Here is a 20,823-nt window from a genome sequence, read left to right on the forward strand (position 1 = left end):
TAGTAGTAGAAGTAGCTGCAATAAGATGTCTGGTCTGGAAGACTGCAAGTGATGGTGAACATCATTTATGTTTGTGTTAATGCCACAGATATCAATAAAGTGTATGTGAAAATGAATTTTTAGTGTGAAGATTCTGACTTGGTTTGTATGTTGTGACTGATTGTGATGTGGCTTTTTTGATGAGATTAGTTTATGAGGGTGATTCACCTTGGTTGTAGGGTCATTGTTTGTAAGGGTCTTCATAAGTTTAATCATAATTAGATAACATATAGTCAGGACGTGAAGTGTGAGAAGATGGACTCTTGAACATGACGTCATTGCAGAGAGAAAGTTTTCGTGGCATGATATGGCCTCGCCAGTGCTTCTCCCACATATCACTTCTCAGACTTCCCCTCCAGTATGTGGCAGCAGGATTATGCATCAGTTGATCAGAAAGCTTCCTGACATTACTGACAGGTTCTGGCTCATGCACTAACTGGTGGCTGACCTGTTATTAAATATTTCATTCGTGTGCGCCATTTTATGTCATTGCTCTTCCTAAAATAATTTACTTCCTTTGTGAATTTACCTCTACAATAACACAAGACTTATAAAATTTCCCTGACTCTAATATCTGTATCACTTCTTACGTGCTCATTCTATAAGGAAAGCAAATTCTTTATCTCTAGTTGATTCCTAATTTTACTCACATGCTTACCCTGACTGTTAAAGGTCATTCCTTGCTAAAAGAAACGAATCCTCTAATTTCTTTCTGGGGCTGTCTCCTCTTCAAATATTGAGAAACTTATTTTTTAAAGCTGCACCAGCCTATATTTTAGAATAGAGGGGGCTCTTATTCAGGGAGATTTTCCCAGACCTTTGGTGCACATAGGTGAATAAATTTAGTGCTTAAACTCATAAATTAAATGCTCTACTGTGGCTAAGTAAATTCTGGTTTGCAGTCGTAACCTCTATAACATGTTATGCCTTTCTTTCAATCCCCCCCCCGCAATGGTTCAGATTAATGAGTGGTAGTTTTGGTTCATATCACAGGCAAAACTCGGGTATAAAAGAAAAAACATATTTATTGTAATCTAAAGACATAATATACACTTAAACCAATCTCACTTTCAATTAGTTCAAGGACATGCTAAAACAAACTTTTTCAAACTAATTAATACTCTAATACATGAACAATAAATTCTTCTTTTGAGTTAGGGACTTAACACACATAATATACACATTATACACTTCTACTCAATTTTCTACCTATTATTTTAGTCTTGCATATTAAGCTAGTCACAATCATCTATAATCATTCCTAACAATTTGTCTTATGGATATCAGCCACTGCTAAATAATTAAAGTTCTCAAATACTGTCCATACTCGATTAATACACTACAATGATCTTTCCCTTTTTTCCGACTGGGTAATTATACAACAAAATCTGTACTTTACCATTTCTTGGGGCAGGATCTCCAGGTCTGTCTGAACTATCTTTCTTTGTTTGAATTACCTTTCGATTCTTCCATAAGCCTGTGTCCACGTGGTGGGTCACTATGGTCATCAGATTAAACTATGCTCTACCCCTGGCATTTTTTTCCTCATCTATTCTCGATCTGTTTCGGGCCATCCTCGTTTCTAGCTGCCAGTTCATAATATACGTCCACGATAGTATTCTGTCAGAACTTTCAGTGAAGGCAGCATGTGCTGACATCTCACGCTTCAGTACCGGCAGAAATTCAGACATCGAAGGGAAAGGCGCACCCTCCGATATCGAACTATCTCCAAGAAACACCATCAGGAATCACCGGTCCACAAGAGAAGTCAAATCATCATACAGCAAAACAGGCAAAAAAAAGCGTTGAGAAAGGGGTGCAAACCCTTTCTCAACGAAGAGTTGAGAAAGGGTTTTTACATCTAATTTACCCATTCATTGTATACATGATGCATTTCATATAATACTAATTTATACACAAAGTTCTTTACATGGTATTACAATTCTACTAAAAGAAGGTAATTCTATTTCTATTTACAGTTAGTACTTTATTTCTTCTGCTTGAGTGCATGTTTTTTCTCTCAGCTGATTTTTCTGACTTGTTAAATCCTGAATGAATTGTTTCTTTAAAAAAGTGCTTCATTCAGGATGTAACACTGTGACACCATCATTTTAACTATGTTTGTCTGTCATGGCATTGGAGGATATCACTTACACTGTGTGGAGAAGAGGGGGGAGGAGAAACAGAAACCATAGTACCTGCTGTGAAGACCAAACATGGCATTTGCCAATTCAGCCCTCCAATAAGCAGTTTTAGAGACATGGTAGTGTTTCACTTGGTGATAAAGGATATCTGCCATCTAATATCTAATTGGTGTTTCCTCCAGCTACGAAGGTATCCCTTTGTAGTGGGAATACTGGCTGGTTTCTCCAGCACTCCTTTTGTGGAAACATGACACTGCAGGAAGGCAGGGTTGACTTGACAGTGAGAGGCTGTATATTCTGCATCCCTGCCCATTAGTGTTTGATAGCTTCAGAGAAGCTCACAGAGTTATCAGATTCTGTGCCAGTCTACACGAATGGTTCAAAATCAGAGGATGTGGTTGGATCTTCTGCTGTCTTTTCAGATAGCATTATATCTGCACAAATCCAACTAGATTGGACAAACTTTACAGCTAAGCTATATCTGATAGAGCTCACTGCACTGCACGAAAACAAATCAGACTGCATTGCTACTAAATATACATGATATATATTTAGACTTACAAAGTTCTCTTCAGGCAATAAAAAATGTAAAAAAGCTACAAACCATCCATTTCTCTGTTGAATCCAACACCTTTTCTTTCTATTATGGAAGACACACTTAGATTTAAGCTTCTGTTGAATTTCCAGACATGTTGGAATAAAGGGAAACAAGGCTGCAGGTACTGAAGTTCGGTCAGCTTGTTTCTCGCACTTCCATCTATCTTTCTGTCCCACATACTGATTACTGGCAGATTATGAGAGACAAACTTCTATTCCAGTGGCAGTCATGGAATAGTGGGACTAATAATAAGCTCTTCCAAATTTAGTCTGAAATTTAAATTATGGCAGTCTAGTCTGCACAGGGTTCAAACATAGGAAGATGTACTTGCTTGACTCTGCATTGGTCATAGTCACTCACCCACTCCTTCCTTCTGATGGGTGATAACTTGCCCATGTATAAGTTTTGTGATGCTGAACTCACCATTCATCATATTTTGAATGTCCTCATTTCATGAATGAACGCAGTTATTATTTTAGCCATGTTCATAATCTGTCTGAGTCCTTATATTCTTAGGTGGATTTTATCAGACGTTTCTTTGTTTTTAAATTTTTAAAAATCATTAACATATTTACTATATATAGATAGTTTACACCATTTTTATTTGTAGTGTTGTTTCTTGTATATACCTTTTATTATTATTTTTATTATACATTCTGTTGTTTTGTATTTATGTTTTATGAATGTTTTACACTTTTTTATTGATTGTTTTACAATTGAATTTTATCCATTTTTATATACTTGTTTTTGTTCATATTTCTTTTTAGAAATGCATTTATATACATTTTTACCTATAGTTATTTATTTCAAATTTATTACTAATTTTTAACTTATTTGCTGCTATGATCATTTACTGGTGCATTATGACCACAGCCATCCTTGCGCAATAAAACAAGCAACCAGTCACAGTGTATCATGGTGGATGGCTCCCTCTCTTCAAGCTTCACCACATATGCAGGGATATCTCCGTGTGTTAAGGCTTAAGTGCTGGAAAAAACTCATGATAAAAGTTTAATGGAGTTAAACGGCACTAGGAAATGATTAAAAGTAGTATTTAATGCTTCCAATATTTCTTTCAGTTACAGAGACATAGTCAGAGAGTACAAAATGAGATCTCTCTCTCTCACACACACACACACACACACACACACACACACACATACACACAAAGGCAGCACAAAACTAACTAAAAACATGTGAACAAAAATCTAGAGTCCTAACTAGGTGGGGGCACCCTCTGTGGACACCTGTTGGCAACCTAGGGTGTAAACTGGGATCTCGAAGTATTAGGGTTTCCCATATTTTGGGAAGTCTTAAGTTAGGCTGATTTTTAAGAGCAGCAGCAGATTCTAAACATAATCTTTCTTTTCTGAATTTACTGTGATTGAGCATGGTCTTTTTCGAGTTGATTCTAGGCTGTATCCAAAGCATCGTTAGTAAGACCAGATTAACCATAGTCATGACTGTGGATGTATTTTTTATGTACTTCCATTCGGATGGTGGCTGATCTTCCTGTCTGTCCATAGTAGGCCAACTTGAAGGAATTGAAAGGGGGAGGGTTGTCTTTAGTGGAGTGGATAAAGGTAGCTAGTTTTAAGTGGGGCTTGAAGGTGGTGCAAAGATTGTATTTCTTTAAGATTCTAGATATTTTTTCTTATGTGCTTCGGACATAGGGGATGGTGATAGCATTACTCAAATTTTTCTGAAAAGAAGGTCATGCATTGGGGGTAATGATTTTTTTTATGATAATCTGGGAACTGTAACCATTAGATAGAAAAGTGTGATGTATATGATTATGTTTTATTGCAAGAGAGGTCTCAAAGGAACAAAGGTTGTAAGCTCTATTGGTTAGTGTTTTTATTACACCATATTGTTCAGTGCAGGGGTGATTATCAGAAAGTTTGCAAATGTATCAGCCTGGGTGAGTGGATTTCATCATCCATAGAGAGGAGAAGATAACATCTATGCAGTATTAGCCAAAATAATCACTTGCAGAACATCATTTTAATAATAGAATTATATTAATTAGATTAAAAGGAAAAAGGGATTTTTTTCCCCAAAATCATCCAAATTTATTCTCCAGATCAACCACATGAAGATGAAGAATTAGATACTTTCTGCCAGCAACTGCAGACCTTATTGACAAAACAAATAAAAAGGTCATCCTAATAGTGATGGGAGACCTCACTGGTAAGGTTCGAAGATTTGCACCAGCCATGAAAGATGTGATAAGCAAATTCAAGTGAGAGAAATCAAAGAGGTGAATGACTGCTGGAATGTAAACATAATAATCTGTTCATCTGAACCATTCCCAGTTATACAATCTTTAATTCCTTTCACCTCAGAGGTGGGGTCTGTGCATTTGTTTCCTCTAATATATCATGCCATGGAGTATCCAACCTGCAATCTCCTAATTTTGACCTCCTTTGGCAAAAAAATCACTGTCTCATTCTATGAAATTCATATGATGCCTCTACCAGTCTCCTAATGCCAACACCCATTCTGAGTTTTTCAAATTATATGTTGATTTTCTTCAGTCCAGCTCTCCAAACAGTGAAGTTATCTTCATTGGTGATTTCGGTGTCCACAACACCAGTTTGCTGCCTTCTTACAATTGCACAGATCAAGCAGGTAGAGAGGCTGAGACTTTTGCAATCACAAATGACCTCAAATTGTCTATATGCCCACCAGAATACCAGACAATCCCAACCACTCTGCAAACACCTTGGATCTTTTCCTTACTAGTGACCTATATAAGTACACTGTGAATGTTTGTTGCCCTCTAGGTAGCTCAGATAATGAAGGGCAGATCTCTTCCCCCATGGAGCAACACATACAAAACTACTCACATCCACCTGTTGTATGGCCTTACAAGAAAGCCAAACGGAACGATCTCTCCAACTTCTATGCCTGATTTTTTTGGTCAGATTCTGAGCTCTCTTCATATACTGTTTCCAGCCATCTTGAGTCAAATCTATGCACAGGATGAATCACAGAAATAATTCATATTAGCATGGAAATGTTTATCCCCCCCCCCAAATACCCATCCACTAACTAAGCCTTGGTTCTCCCACAGGTGTGCTAAGGCTGTACAAAAGAAGAGTCAAGCAGACCACAACTGGCTTGCATCTCAAACTCCATCTTCCTATACAGTCTACACCAAAGCACAGAACAGCTGCAAGAAAATTATCACTACATCGAAAACGGATTTTGAGAGAGAGAGAGAGAGAGCTAAAAAGCAGGAAACTTGCATCCTTCCCAAACAGCAGCCATGCCTTCTGGGCTCTGGTCAAAGCTATTGGCTGTAACTTCTGCCCACCACCATGACACCCAGATGGCACTATTGTATCATCCCACAGTAAAAGCCAGCCTCCTGGCTTCCACCCCTCCTCCTCCGATTCTTGCATAGCTGATTGTGGTAAATGACCCCCCCCCCCCCACCATTCTAATCACTTAGCACTCAATGCTGCATTTGACCTTTCACCAGAAAGAGAGAAAAAAAAATGCTCTAACTGGATACCAAAGAATTCCTGGCTCAGATTGCATCCCTCCAGTTGTTCTAAAGGTCTGTGGTCTGTTCCCCAGAGTTGACTTCCACTTTATGCCTCCTATTTGCACTTTCTTATTCTACTCTTATTCTGCAGTCTGGAAACTAGTTCATGTACAACTAATTCCTAAAAAGGGTGACAAATCATTACCTTCAAACTACTGTCCAAATTCTCTCACCTCAATTCTAAGTTATAACCATAACTTTATAAAGTTATGAAAATAACCATTAATAGCCAACTCCTACACTACTTTGAGGACTCATCTAATAAATGACTGACAATATGGATTTCATCATTGTCAATTAACAGGAGATCTACTATGTCACCCATCTCTGGGAAAAACACTGAAAAGGTTTGGCAAATCTCAAGTGGTTGTTCTTGATTTCTCCAAGGCTTTTGACTGAGTTTGGCACAAAAGTCTATTAAGAAAACTCCCATCATTTGGTCTGCCACCCCCCCCCCCCGACTTCTTCAATCCCTACAAGTAATGCTGGAATCCCACATGACTGTTCTTTCACCCACCATCTTCCTTCTATACATAAGCAATCTACTCCAGCTGACTGTCAATCTTGTACACTTTTGCTGATGACAGCACATTGCACTCCTTATTTTTGTTTGACAAACCCTGCAAAGAACAAATCATCATAACGTGTAGAACTCCAACCACTACTACCTTAAATTCTGATCTTCAAAACATTTATCAGTGGAGTTTGGATAAAATTATCAACTTCATTGCTAGCAAAACACACCTCTGCATTATTTCCCACAAAAGAACTCTGTTCTTCCAATCTTACCCTTGACAATACTCAAATCTTTATTCAAGATGAAATTCACCTTCTCAGAATAACTTTAACCTCAAATCTTAGTACAAACATATCACAAAGATTGCATCCAAAAAATTAGGTTTCTCTTTCATTTGAGGTGTTACTTTACTTAGCTCCTAATCCTATACAGATCACAAATCTGCCCACCCATTGAATACCGATTGATCTAAAAATCAAGATATAAGTAGAAGAATTCATTATAACTAAGTAATAACGGAAACACTTATGTTAACTTAATTTTTATTTGCAGATTTGTGATGCCCTAAGAGCTCCCAGAAAATACTGGATTCTATACAGAAAAGAGCAGTTTGCTTGATTGACGACCCCTCTCTCACTAATACACTCCACTCACTTTTGCACAGGCATTCAGTCTCTGCAGTCTGCATCTTCTATAAACACTTCTATGGCCTGTTCATAAGAATTGTCATCAATAATTCACCCACCCTCTTGCAAATCTGTCCAATTGCATGCAGCAACTAACCAAAACCCTCCCACAGTTCATCTCCAAGCTAATAGAGCAAATTTCTCTTCTTTTTTGTTTATCCCTTCAACTGCTGCCTTCTGGAACACTCTTCCTCCACATGTGTTTCCCAAGGTATACAACCCACAGCTTTTCAAGTCAAATGTGAATAAGTTCCTTATTGCCCATCCATGGTACTAGTATAATGTAGGTTGACCAACCTCTCTTGGGTTGGTTCTCCATAATTTAAAAAAAAAATGTGTCAAACACCATATTTTTTCATAGATCATAATGCTGTTACACATGGACATCTCTAGATGGTACAATTAAAAATTGTATGGATTACATTTTGATCAAAAATAACTGGAAATCCTCAGTCCAAAATGTAAGAATACTAATATTTTGCCTCTGATCGCTGCAAAAATTAAATTGAAATTTAAAAAATAGCAAACCAAAGAACCTAAGCAATGCTATTAATATAACAAAACTGACTTCATATCAATTGCCTTAGTTTCCCCATAATGCAATGCACATATCCTTATGGACGTGTATAATGCTATGCATTATGGAAAGGGCCACACCCAGACTGGTTTTTGACCTTTTTTTGAGGTGTCATCAGTGGGAGTCAGACCCAGAAGTGATACTAAGGTCAATATAATGCAGAAGTCATATTTCCATATACAAGTAGTCAAAAGGTGTCACACCTTATTACTAAAATTCTCTAGATTAGAGATTGATTTGAAAGTTTTTTTTCACTTGGTTATACTATATATAAAATAAAGATTCCATGAAATTGTGTTCTTGGCTTAATTCTTTATCCAAGTGTAAGCAAACAATGTTTGTGTGTGAAGTTACTTCACGATACACATATGTGAAATATCATGAAGTAACTTCACACGCAAACATTGTTTACTTACACTTAGATAAAGGATTAAACCAAGAATATAATTTCTTGGCAGCTCTAATCTATAGAATAACTAAGTTAAAAAAAAAATAAACTTTCAAACAGATAAATGTGTAGATTTGCCAAAAATGCCTTGGTTGGAAGAAAAAGCAAAAATGTGTGAAGAATCCAATAAATGAATAGAATGGTAGTAGTACTGTATATGAAATTATAAAAGAATTAACAAAAATAGACCACTAAAAATGAAAGTTAAAAATAATATTGAAACTGGAACAATTCAAGAGATTAAAAAAATTTGGAAAGAATATTACCAGATACTTTTCTGGAGGGAAGAAAGAAGACCGAAAAATTACAAATGAAGAGATAGAAAAAGAAAAGCACAATTTATAATAAAAGAAGAAATTTTGAATGCAATAAATAAAATTCATTTGTTCATTTCTCCAATTTTTGCAATCCACACACCCTCAATCTCGGGAACATTCCACAAGTTACCCACAATCTTGGTCACTTGCTTCTGAATCCTCTCCATCACTTCCTCATCCCCAAGAAATCCAGGGGACCAGACCTGAGCACTGCAATTCAGATGTTTGCATATCAAGATCTTATAAAGAGGAATAACAAGTTCTTTATCTCTACTTGTTAATGTGTTTTTTCAATAGCCAAGTAATCTTATGGGCTACCTTAGCAATATGTCCTCTAAACTTTAACTCTCTGTCTAACACCAACCCTAAATCTCTAGCTTTATCTATTTCCTGGAGTACAGTGCCATCAGTGTGATATGGTTTGTAATCTTTTTATCCCAAAATGTATAATTTTGCATTTCTCCACATTAAAAGATGCTCATTATCTTTTGCCCACACTGACAGCCTATTTAAATCATCCTGCAAGCTCTCCACATCGTCTTGATTAACTGTTACTCTACCTAATTTTGCATCATCAGTAAACAACTCAATATTTCCTTTCAGGTTATTTCCTATATCATTTATGTACAAATTAAACAGTAATGGTCCCAGCACTGAACCTTGTGGCATGTCACTAGTCACCTGTTTCACCTCGATTCTGCCCTCCATATACCTCTTTTTTGATATCTGTCCAGCAGCCACCCTCTTATTGACTTAACCAGTGTCATATCCATCCCCATTTGTTGTAATTTGCATAAGAGTTCCATGTGTGGTATTGCAGACGATATTAGTATTCTTGCAGAATCGAGAGTACAGTTGGAAAAGGCAATAAAAATTTTAAGTGTAGAGTGCAATACTTTTAGAATGAAAATCAATCTAAGCAAAACAGAAACAATGAAAATAGGAAAGAAACGAGGAAAAATTTTTAATAAACTTAGAAAATCATGTGCTTGATGATCAAGTAAAGAAATTTACATATTTGTCAGTCTCATTACTCACAACTTCGACAACATACAAAGAGTAAAATACAGAATAAAGGCTGGTCTAATATGAATAAATTAAATAAAATATGGATGAATAACAGCATTTCAAAAAAACCTCAAACTAAAACTTTATAAAAACCATTATTATACCTATGGAGCTGAGACATGAAATACAGAAAATCATAGTTTTCTGATTCGAAATTTTGAATCATAAATTTTGAAATCTCCAGTTCGAAATGAAATGCTTAAGAAATAAGGTTCATTGTTCAGATCACGAGACAAATGAGCAATCAAACATAAATTATACTTTAGAGAAGATATTATAGCTATAATTCTTAAACAGAAATTAAGATGGTTTGAACACTCCAGAAAATGTTCTCTTATAGATTACCAAATATAGTCTTGAATAGAATCATTGGAAGAAGACAATCAAGAGGCAGACCAAAAAGAGCTTGGCTACAGTCTTTGAAGAAAAGGTCACAATTATCGAGCTTCAGAGAAGACAGATATGGCCAGAGAGAGAACCAAATAGCAAAGATTTGTTCATAGGGAACTCACCTCTTTATCTGATGGATGAGAAAGAAAATGAAGAAACATCATCTGCATAAAGTAAAGAGCTAAGATTAGCATAGCTAATTTTGATATCAGATTTAATACCACCTTCCTTCATAATGTGATCCATATAGATGATGAATAACAATGGAGATAATGTGCACCCTTGTTGCACACCTGATACCATCTTCTTCATTTCTAACTGTTGACTTACAGATTAAATATTGACTATGTGTTGCCCTGTATAATGTTCCATTTACACCATATAACTGTACTGTTTTGAAAAACTTTTTTCTGAGAATCTTGCCATATACCTTTTCTAGATCTATGAAGCCTAAATACAGATTTTTGTTATATTCCCACAATTTCTCACCTTTTTGTCTTAAAGTGAAAATCTGATCCTGACGACTTGCTTGTTCTTCAAGCTTTCCTTCCACAATTTTTCTTAGCTGTTTCTCAAGTATAATTGCATAAATCTTATTAGGAACACTTAGTGAGGAAATACCTCTGAATTCTCACATTCAGTTTTATTACCCATTTTATAGATGGGTGCTATAAGAGCTGTACTCCAGTCGTTTGGAATTTGACCCTGTGACCAGGCTTTCTGAATTTATATCTGTTCTAATCTATCATTCTCCAGTATATCACTTCTTGACTCAAATGTGTCTGCAATCAACTTTTCATGCTCTCATGTTAACATCTTTCATTTTCATAACTCATTACATTTATGCTCTAACAGACCACCAATTTCTCCAAATGCTTAATTTTGCCTATTTAAGTACAGTCCTTCCTGATGAACAGTTTCCTTTTTCCCCATCAAGCTTATCCCATACAGATGCATGATATTCCTTCTCCCCCAAATTACATGTACCCATTTGTTATTACACTCCTCTTTCCCAATTCACTTTTATCATATGGCAGTGCACTCAGAATTGTGGCTCTCACTCCTTTCTTTCTCATCTTTTATTAATACTTTCACATTATTTCTTTTGTTTATTTGTCTTCTATTAAGTTGTTAGCATGACAGATTAATATTTTTCATGAGCTCTTTTCCACATTTTCATGGCCTTATTGTAAATTGTAAGTCATATTATAAATCTCCTCTCGAGAAATATTTGTACAGCACATCTCTTATAATTTATTATTATTACATGACACCTCTAATAATTTAATCTCCATACCACTGGATATCCCTTCTTTCACACTCATGTGTCATTCATTCCTGTTCATTTTTTTTTCTTTCAAATAACTTTTCCCTTCTCTCTCTTTTGCATAGTCAAGTGATAAATTTTGCATAACTTCAGTATTCCCAATTCACCTTCTTTCATTCTGTCCTCTGATGTAGTAATCACTTTTTCATTTTTCTTTTTGATCCACTTTCGCACTTTTTGATTTCTTCATTTTCATTTTTATCATTTTTAATTTATGTTTGCTCTCTTACAGTTCTGCATACCAGTATCCTTACCTTTTTGTTGTGTGCTATATATGTGTGTGCCTCCTCTTTCTCATTCTTCTTCTTCTATACTATTGAACATCTTGTCGCTCACATGCTTCAGATAAACATTTTTTTTTTCTCTCTTCAGAAACTGTTAGAATTGGAATATTCAGTGGATGATGACAGGAGAGACTTGCAGGGTAAAGTTGAAAGTCTTGAATCAATTGTTCGTATGCTTGAGCTCAAATCTAAAAATTCCTCAGATCATGGTAAGTACTTTTAATTTTTTAAACTATTAACTAATATTAAAGCAAATGTAATCTTATTGGTTTGATGTGAGTAGAAACAGAGGTAAATTATTTGGATATTGTATAGGATAAAATATAGGTATTATGTGAAGGTGTCAGAGTGGAGAGAAGATATGTATGAAATTTTTATATTTTTCTAAATTATTCAGTGAGTACAGAGCTGCTGATCATTATGAGAGCTTTTAAACGTGGATATCTATAATGACAACAGTATTTTCCTTTCATTTGGAAAATTCATAGAAATAGAAAGGGAATTCCTCAAGAAGGACAGATATTAGACCAGAGGTTTCTGAATTGGAATTGGGCCTCCCCTTTTTTGGAATTGGATCAGTAAAAATTTGCATAGAGACATTTATGTAGTTTGTCCATTTTATTTTTTTATTTACACTAAGTGGAAGTAAAGTGCATATTTATAATCAAATTCTATGCTATCAGTAGAAAATTATATAAGTGTCTAAAATACTTTCCACTTAGATGAAACAGAACAAGAATATGTGGGATGTTTCCTACCACATGGTGAAAATGTATATCAGTGTAACTTGTATATCAATCACTTGTTGATTTGTGACAGTGGAGCATGATATACAAATGAGAAATAAAAAAAGATGTTGAAAGTTTATTTTTCACTAGGTTAGATCCTTTATCCCAGTGAGAGCAAACAAAGTTTGCGCCTGAAAATATCTTCAGGACTGAATATAGTGTTGTACTATCTTACCTGGGTAAGTAGTACAACACCAGGCAACTCGTAGCAAAGGTGGAGCAAGCTACCAACACTCCTATCCCAGTATCTTCCATAATGCAAAACACATCTCCTTGTGGAGATGTATACTGTTATGCATTAAGGGATTGGCCACTACCCAGACTAGTTTCGACCTTGATGTTGAAAGTTGAAAGTCTCTTCAATTGAGGTCTCTTCAGTGGGAGCCAGGCCCAGAGTTGGAGATACCAGGCAGAAGCAGTAGCAAGGTCATCTTTACCTATAGGAGTTGCCAAAAGGTTTGCCACCTTTTTTTATTAAATTACTCTGGATTTAGAGAAAGATGTTGAAAGTTTATTTTTCACTAGGTTAGACTATGATAAATTTAGTTTAATCCTTTATCCCAGTGAGAGCAAACAAAGTTTGCGCCTGAAAATATCTTCAGGACTGAATATAGTGTTGTACTATCTTACTTGGGTAAGTAGTACAACACCAGGCAACTCGTAGCAAAGGTGGAGATACTGGGATATGAGTATTGGTAGCTTGCTCCACCTTTGCTACGAGTTGCCTGGTGTTGTACTACTTACCCAGGTAAGATAGTACAACACTATATTCAGTCCTGAAGATATTTTCAGGTGCAAACTTTGTTTGCTCTCACTGGGATAAAGGATTAAACTAAATTTATCATAGAGAAATAAAAAAGTAACAGCATTTTAGCTTTTCTATTTTAAAGGATGGCTCATTAATATTGCTTGTATATTTAATTGTTAATTCTAACATAATTCATACACATGATTAACTCACTGCACACAAATTATGTAAGGAAAATAAGGAATTTAATATAAAACTTATTTTGTGATAGTATCCCATCACATCATCAAAGTGAATACACACACACACACACACACACACACACACACATACAAAATGGTCATTGCATGAAGCTAGAAAGGAATGAACATGTTTCTGTTCTGCCATACTCAGACCAGTTACATGACACTCTTAGGAACCTGTGGAAACTGAAAACATAGTTATTATCAGAGTTATAAACACATGTGTCCAGAGAAGGTTTAAAAAGAAAAATTACTAAATTAAAAATAAAATTGCATATGAAATTATGTAACAATGCTAAACACTGTGTAAAACTAGCTAAACAAAAGTCATGGGAAGACTTTGGTAAGAACATGGAAAACAAATATCAAGAAGGGACAAGATATTCTGGAGGTTGTTGAAGAAGCTCAGAAATGGAGGAAAGAGTACTGTAAAAGGAATTAGAGATGATAAAAGGTGACATGAAAATGGGAGAAAAAGATATCCTTGATGTATGGAGTAATTACATCGAAAAATTGCTAAATGAAACAGTCAGTGACAGCACTGATTGTTTCATTTACTTAGTGTTAAAAAAACACTCAACAGGCATGCAATCAGAAATATATATCCATACTTGAAGTAGAAAAAGCCATCAAAAACCTGTAATGTGGAAAGGCAGTTGGAGTAGATGATATTTGACCAGAAATGCTCAAGTATGGAGGTCTTAAAAGTCTTGCAGTGGTTGCACTGCAAGACTTTTAGAAAAATTGATGAAGGAAAATTGTTGAAGGAAAGCTTGGTGAAGAAAAAGCTGGATTCAGGCCAAATAGAGGATTTCAGGATTAGATTTTCACTTTAAAATACATAGCTGAGAAATCTTGGTAATATAATCAGGATCTGTATTTAAGTTTTGTAAATCTGGAAAAGGTATATGACAAGGGGGCCAAGAGAAATCTTGTTCAAAATGCTACAGCTATATGGTGTAAATGGAACATTATATTGAACAATACTTAGTCTTTATTTGAGTTGTAAGTCAGTAGTTAGAAAAGAAGGAGGTACAGGATATGGTTCGATGTTAAATCAAGTGTGTGACAAGGTTGCACATTATCTCCACTGTTATTCATTATCTATATGGATTGCATTATGAAGGAAAGTGGTATTATATCTGATATCAAAATTGGAGATGTTAATCTCAGCTCTTTGCTTTATGTGGATGATATACTTCTAAATAAATCCGCTACAAGTCTGCAAGATTCCCTGACTAAATTGAATAACTGTTGTGATAGATATGGTGTGAAGGTGGTCAGTAATAAAAAAGACAAAGATGGTGAAAATAGGCAGAAACATTGCAAACATCAACTGTATCTTGAATGGTGAACCTATAGAACAAGTAAAACATTTCTTAGGCACTATTTGTAATGAAGATGGTAAATTAAATATGGAAATAGATAACAGAATCAACAAAACTGGTATGGTAGGGAGTCAACTGAATAAATGTTTATGGAATAAGAGAGGAATTAGTCAAAACACTAAATTAGCTGTATACAAGACTGTATAATTTTAACTTATAGATCTGAGAGCTGGGTTAGAAATAAAACACTTGACCAAAGATTAGGGATGTGAACAAATGGCATCAATGGCAAGATGTATTTAAAATGAGGATATTAGGAAAGAACTTGACATTGTTAGTATCCAGGAATGTGTTAGCAAAGCTAATCTCAGGTGGTATGGTCACTTTAAAAGAATGGGAGAGGAAAGATTAGCAAAACAAGTGTTCTCTACCAGGTTGGCAGGAAAAAGATATAGGTGGATTGACACAGTTAAAAGTGTCTTAGAAGATAGAAATATAAAATCTGATAATGTTGGAGTCTTGATAGATAACTGATTGATTTGGAAGAAAATTGTAGATAAGAGGTTAGTAATAATGTAAGTTTTTCATGTAGTACTATCATATCCTGTACACCCCTTGAGGGTACATGTTAGGAATTTTATGATGATGATGATGATGAAAATTGCATATAGATATACATATGGATTAGGATGAATAGAAAGTGTATATAAGATATGACGATTAAATCAGCATGAGATTGCATGTTATAAGATAAAAATGTGTGTAATTAAACATATAAAAAGAATATGGACATATAACTACATACATAAACCTACCGGGGGAAAAAAAAAAAAAACGGTGTACACCACACACACACACACACACCACAACTGTTTGTGGCATTGCAGATACATATTACAAATGTGAATACTGAATTATTGGTGAAAGTTGAAAGTCACTATTTCCTAGAATTTAGAAATTTCTAGACCATCATTCTAACTAAGACTGTGTTGAACTGTGAAGAGCTTCATAGTATTCTTTGAGGAGTCTCTCAGATTTGAAAGGACTTGTCTGAAGAATTTTTGTGTAATCCCATAGGATCCTCTTGCTAATTTAGGAATTTACAAATTTTTAGACCATCATTCTAATTAAGACTGGGTTGAACTGTGATGAGCTTCATAGTATTCTTTGAAGTGTCTCAGATTTGAAAGGACTTGTCTGAAGAATTTTTGTGTTATCCCATAGGATCCTCTGGCTAATAAAAACCCTATGTTCTGCAAGACTAGATTTTCCAGTTTGGAGAAAACAGACCTAATCCATATGTATGTGAATAATTTTTTATTGTATTGTCTCTATATGGATTTTATATGCAAATGTCTTAATTGTAATTTTATTTTTAATTAAAAGCTGATATTTAAGTTGCAACACATGGGTCTGGATGTCAGATTGGTCAACTGGATTCAGGATTGGCTGTCTGATAGGTATCAGAGAGTTGTGTATGGTGGAGCAGTTTCAAGGAAACAGAAGGTTACATGTGGGGTCCCACGGGGCTCAGTACTAGGACCTATATTGTTTAACCTTTATTTCAATGACATTGCCAGTGGATTGCAAGGAGATATTCAGTTGTTTGCGGATGATGCGAAGCTGGGAAGGATTATTAGTAATAGTGCAGATGTGGTAGCCCTGCAAGAGGATTTGAATAAGCTAGATAGATGGGCAAATGAATGGGGGTGTCAGTTTAATCAGCAAAATGTAAGGTCTTGAGGTGTAGGAAACATCGATGGAATGCTGCATACTCTATGGGAGGAGTTATACTGGAGGAAGTTGGGGAGACAAGAGATCTATGATTGATGATTGATAGAAACCTGAAGTTTAGGGGACATATTGCAAAGGTGGTGAAGGTAACACAGAGGATTGCTGCAATTATGAGAAGGACACTGACCTGCAGAGATAAGAGGGTTATCATTCCATTGTATAAGTCTCTGATCAGACCACACTTAGACTATTGTTCTAAAATTTGGTCCCCAGGATTTGAAGGGGATAAATTAACTGTGGAAAAGATACAAAGACGGATGACAAAGATGGTCTCAGGACTGTACAAGGATAGTTATGAGAATCGACTGAGGGAATGTGGACTGCAGAGTTTGGTGGATAGAAGAAGGAGAGGTGATATGATTGAGACTTTTAAACTGTTGAGAGGTGGTTCCACGGTTGACACTGGGGAGTTCTTTCACTTGATTGAACAGCAGGAAGGAGTGATGACAAGAGGCCATCCCTGGACGTTACGAAAGGAAACTGTGAGCAAGAGGGTGAGGAGTGGTTTCTTTGCATGGAGGGTGGTTGAGCCGTGGAATGCATTGCCTGATACAGTGGTGAGAGCGAGAACGGTCAATGAGTTTAAGGAGTGGTATGATAGACTTTGTGTTTCTTAGGGGGAACCTCCCCTCGATGAGTCTTGACACACTTTATGTTCTTAGGAAGGTACTCCCACGATGAGTCTTTTGACTCCATGGAGGCCTGAATAATAATAATAATAATATTCAGCTATTTTTCTAACTTTCTGTCTTGCTGACAAATTTAAATTGGCATTATTGCTTTTTAAATATGAATCCCACACACAAAATATATATCTAAGACCACAACTGGATTATTGTGTGCAGATTTGGTCTCCCAGGTTCCAAGAGGATAAAGAAGCTGTGGAAAGGGTGCAAAGAAGAGTTACAAAGATTATATCTGGATTATGGATTTAGATTATGAGGACAGATTACGAGTATGTGGATTGCAGAACTCTGGTTAACAGGAGAAAGAGCGGTGATATGATAGAGATCTATATACTTCTGAATAGGTGTAATAGGATATCAACTGATGAAATTTTTTGTTATATGGAAGGTGGGGAGAGAAAACACGGGGAATCCATGGAAGTTAACTTTGTTCACAGTCAAGAAGGGTGTAAGACCTAGGTTTTTCTCCCAGAGAGCAGTGAGTGAGTGGAATAATTTGCCCTTAAGGGTAGTGAGTACATCTATTGTGGATGAATTTAAGGGAAGGTATGGTAGCTGGTTTGGGTGATTTATAACCTCTCTCGATGAGTTCTTGACTCCCTGGAGGTCTAAGATAATAATAATAATAATAATAATAATATTTACTACTAACAAGCATGAGTCTCTGTAGCTCTGTTGCAGTAACCTTTAGTTGGAATGACGTAGATTCAAATCTCATCTATGATGCAGACAACCGTAACTACCATTCCCAAAAGTAATATATTAGCTTTAGAAAGAAAACCTTTTCCATCTTGGGAATAACAAAAGTATCATTAATAAAGAAAGAGCCATATAGCTTCATTTTGGCAATGTAAATTATATAGAAATTGTGGATATTAAAGATCCAACATTATTTTAAAGTCAAATGTACACAAGTATCATTATTTTGAAAGTTGACAATGGAGATGATTTACAAAAAAAAATCTCCAGCTTTTGTTTTTATCACACTGTAATGCAGTCTATTTAGATTATAGATTTATAACTTAGAAATTTCAGTGTATCCTGCTGTGGATGGAACATTACTATATCAAAAATATGATATGCTTAGTTTAAGAACCTTTGGCATTAAATATGCCGGCCTGGTTAGCTGAGCAGTTAGCATATTCACTCTCCAGCCAATAGGCTGCAGGTTCTAATCCTGCCATGGGCATGGATGTTTGTGATTGTCTGTGGAAATACTAGTGGTGGTGGTTGGTGATAGATGGCATTGGTATAGTTGCAGTTAGTTGTTGTTGGTGGATTGAGTGGTGGAGACAGAGAGAGAGAGAAAAATGTAGAGTAGGTGTTCTCCCTCGATGAGTCTTTGGGTTCCCTAGAGGTGCCATGCAATAATAATATTAATAATAATAATAATATCATGGCCACATGTTGTAGTTAATCTAGATACTATATCCTTATTTACTGGTGTCCCAGTAGATGAAGTTCTTGATAACATCAAAAATCTGTTTTCTCCAGAAATACAGAATGACATAAACACTGATTCTATTCTGACCTCTTCAGATGGAAAGGTGATTTATAACCAGCGTTATGGTCTTTTTCTAGCAGTGGTCAGCCTGTACAGGGAAAGATTTGAAGAAATCCTTTCCTTGTTTTATATATATGTGTATATTGATGAATGTGTAAAAATATATCTGCATGACGAGGAAGGAACACGTTATAAGGCCAAGTGAGTTACTGACAGATGCGCTACATTTCTTAAGTGTTGCACATCTGTCAGTAACTCACTTGACCTTATAACATGTTCCTTCTTCTTCATGCAGACATATTTTTACACATTCATCAATATATAAATATATATAACAAGGAAGGGATATATGTAGAAGTACAAGGCTAGTGATTATGACATGATTAGGAGACAGCTTGGAGCTATAGCATGGAATGAGGAGTTGAGCAGTAAGGAAATAAATGCTGCTTGTGAACTACAAAGAAATATATAACAGTATCAATATGTGAATGTATTCTGAAAGTCAAAAGACTAAATAAGGTAGGCATAAAATGGATGAACAAGGGGATTAAGCATGAAATCTGGAAGAAGGCACTTTTGAAAGGTGGGAGATTGGTGATTGCTTCAGGTACACAATAGTAAGTTAGATGTCAGTAAGGCAATAGGACTTGATGACATATCACGTGTCCTGAGGGAATGTTCAAAGGAGTTAGCATCAGACTTGTCCTATCTGTTTAACAAGAATCTTGCAACAGCACACAGGTCCCAAAGGACTGAAAGGAAGACAAAATTGTTCTACCTCATAAAGGTTGTGATAAGGCTAAGGTAAAAAATTATAGGCCAACATCTATATCTGTAATCGTAGTTAAGGTATTAGAGAGGTTGGTGAAATATAGGACACAAAAGTGGGTTGACAACAGTGGTATTCTTTATGCTTATCAGCATGGGTTTGTTAAAGGGCAGTCATATTTTACAAACTTGCTTATGTACTATAACAAGGTGATGAATGCATTGGACAAAGGAGATGAATACACAGTGGTATACTTAGATTTTGCAAAGGCTTTTGATAGATTGCCACACCACAAGTTGGTTGCTACACTGAAGCAGATGTGATTAGATGATAGACTAGTGAGTTGGATAGGTGAATGCTATCCAATGCTGTGTGTGTGTGGGGGGGGGGGGGCACTATCTGGAATTAGGAAAGTCACTAGTAGTGTACTGTAAGAGTCAGTTTTGGGACCATTGTTATTTAATTTGTATATTAATGATATTATTATTATTATTATTATTATTAAACAAGACCTCAAGGAGTCAAAGACTCATCTAGGAGGTCCTTTTATCTTACACACACACATCTCATCATACCGTGTCTTAAACACATTCAAACTACTTGCAGACACCACGCTCTCAGGCAAGGCATTCCAATCACTCACAACTCTGCACGAAAAAAACCTGCCTCTCACACCCTCCTTATACAGTTTCCAGGGATGACCTCTGGTTCTCCCCTGATCTCCCACTATTCTCTGTAGAACTTCTCCACCATTGATCCTATAACAACCCCTTACCAACTTGTAGGTCTCTATCATATCTCCCCTCTTCCTTCTCTCCACGAGACTCTGCAAATTACATCTTTTCAATCTTTCCTCATACTCAACATTCCAGAGGTCAGAAACTACCTTAGTCAGTCGCCTTTGGACCCTTTCCAACATCTCTTCATCCTTCTGAAAACCCGGTGACCAAATCTGGGCACAATAGTCCAAGTGTGGCCTAATCAAAGCCTTATACATTGGAACAAGTATCTCCCTA

The 20,823-nt window shown here is 36.0% G+C and overlaps 1 protein-coding gene across 1 annotated transcript in view; it reads left to right on the forward strand.

Annotated features, from left to right (window-relative positions):
• Positions 1-20,823, forward strand: part of LOC150106702 (C-Jun-amino-terminal kinase-interacting protein 4-like) — a 713,212-nt gene that overhangs the window by 32,810 nt on the left and 659,579 nt on the right. Inside the window, 1 exon segment of the mRNA XM_090393457.1 lies at positions 12,037-12,157. Coding sequence (XP_090249583.1) covers positions 12,037-12,157 — 121 coding nt within the window.

Source organism: Typopeltis vanoorti, chromosome 5 (genome assembly GCF_054136105.1).
Source record: "Typopeltis vanoorti isolate ZY-2024b chromosome 5, IOZ_Tvanoo_1.0, whole genome shotgun sequence".
Lineage (NCBI taxonomy): Eukaryota > Metazoa > Arthropoda > Arachnida > Uropygi > Thelyphonidae > Typopeltis > Typopeltis vanoorti.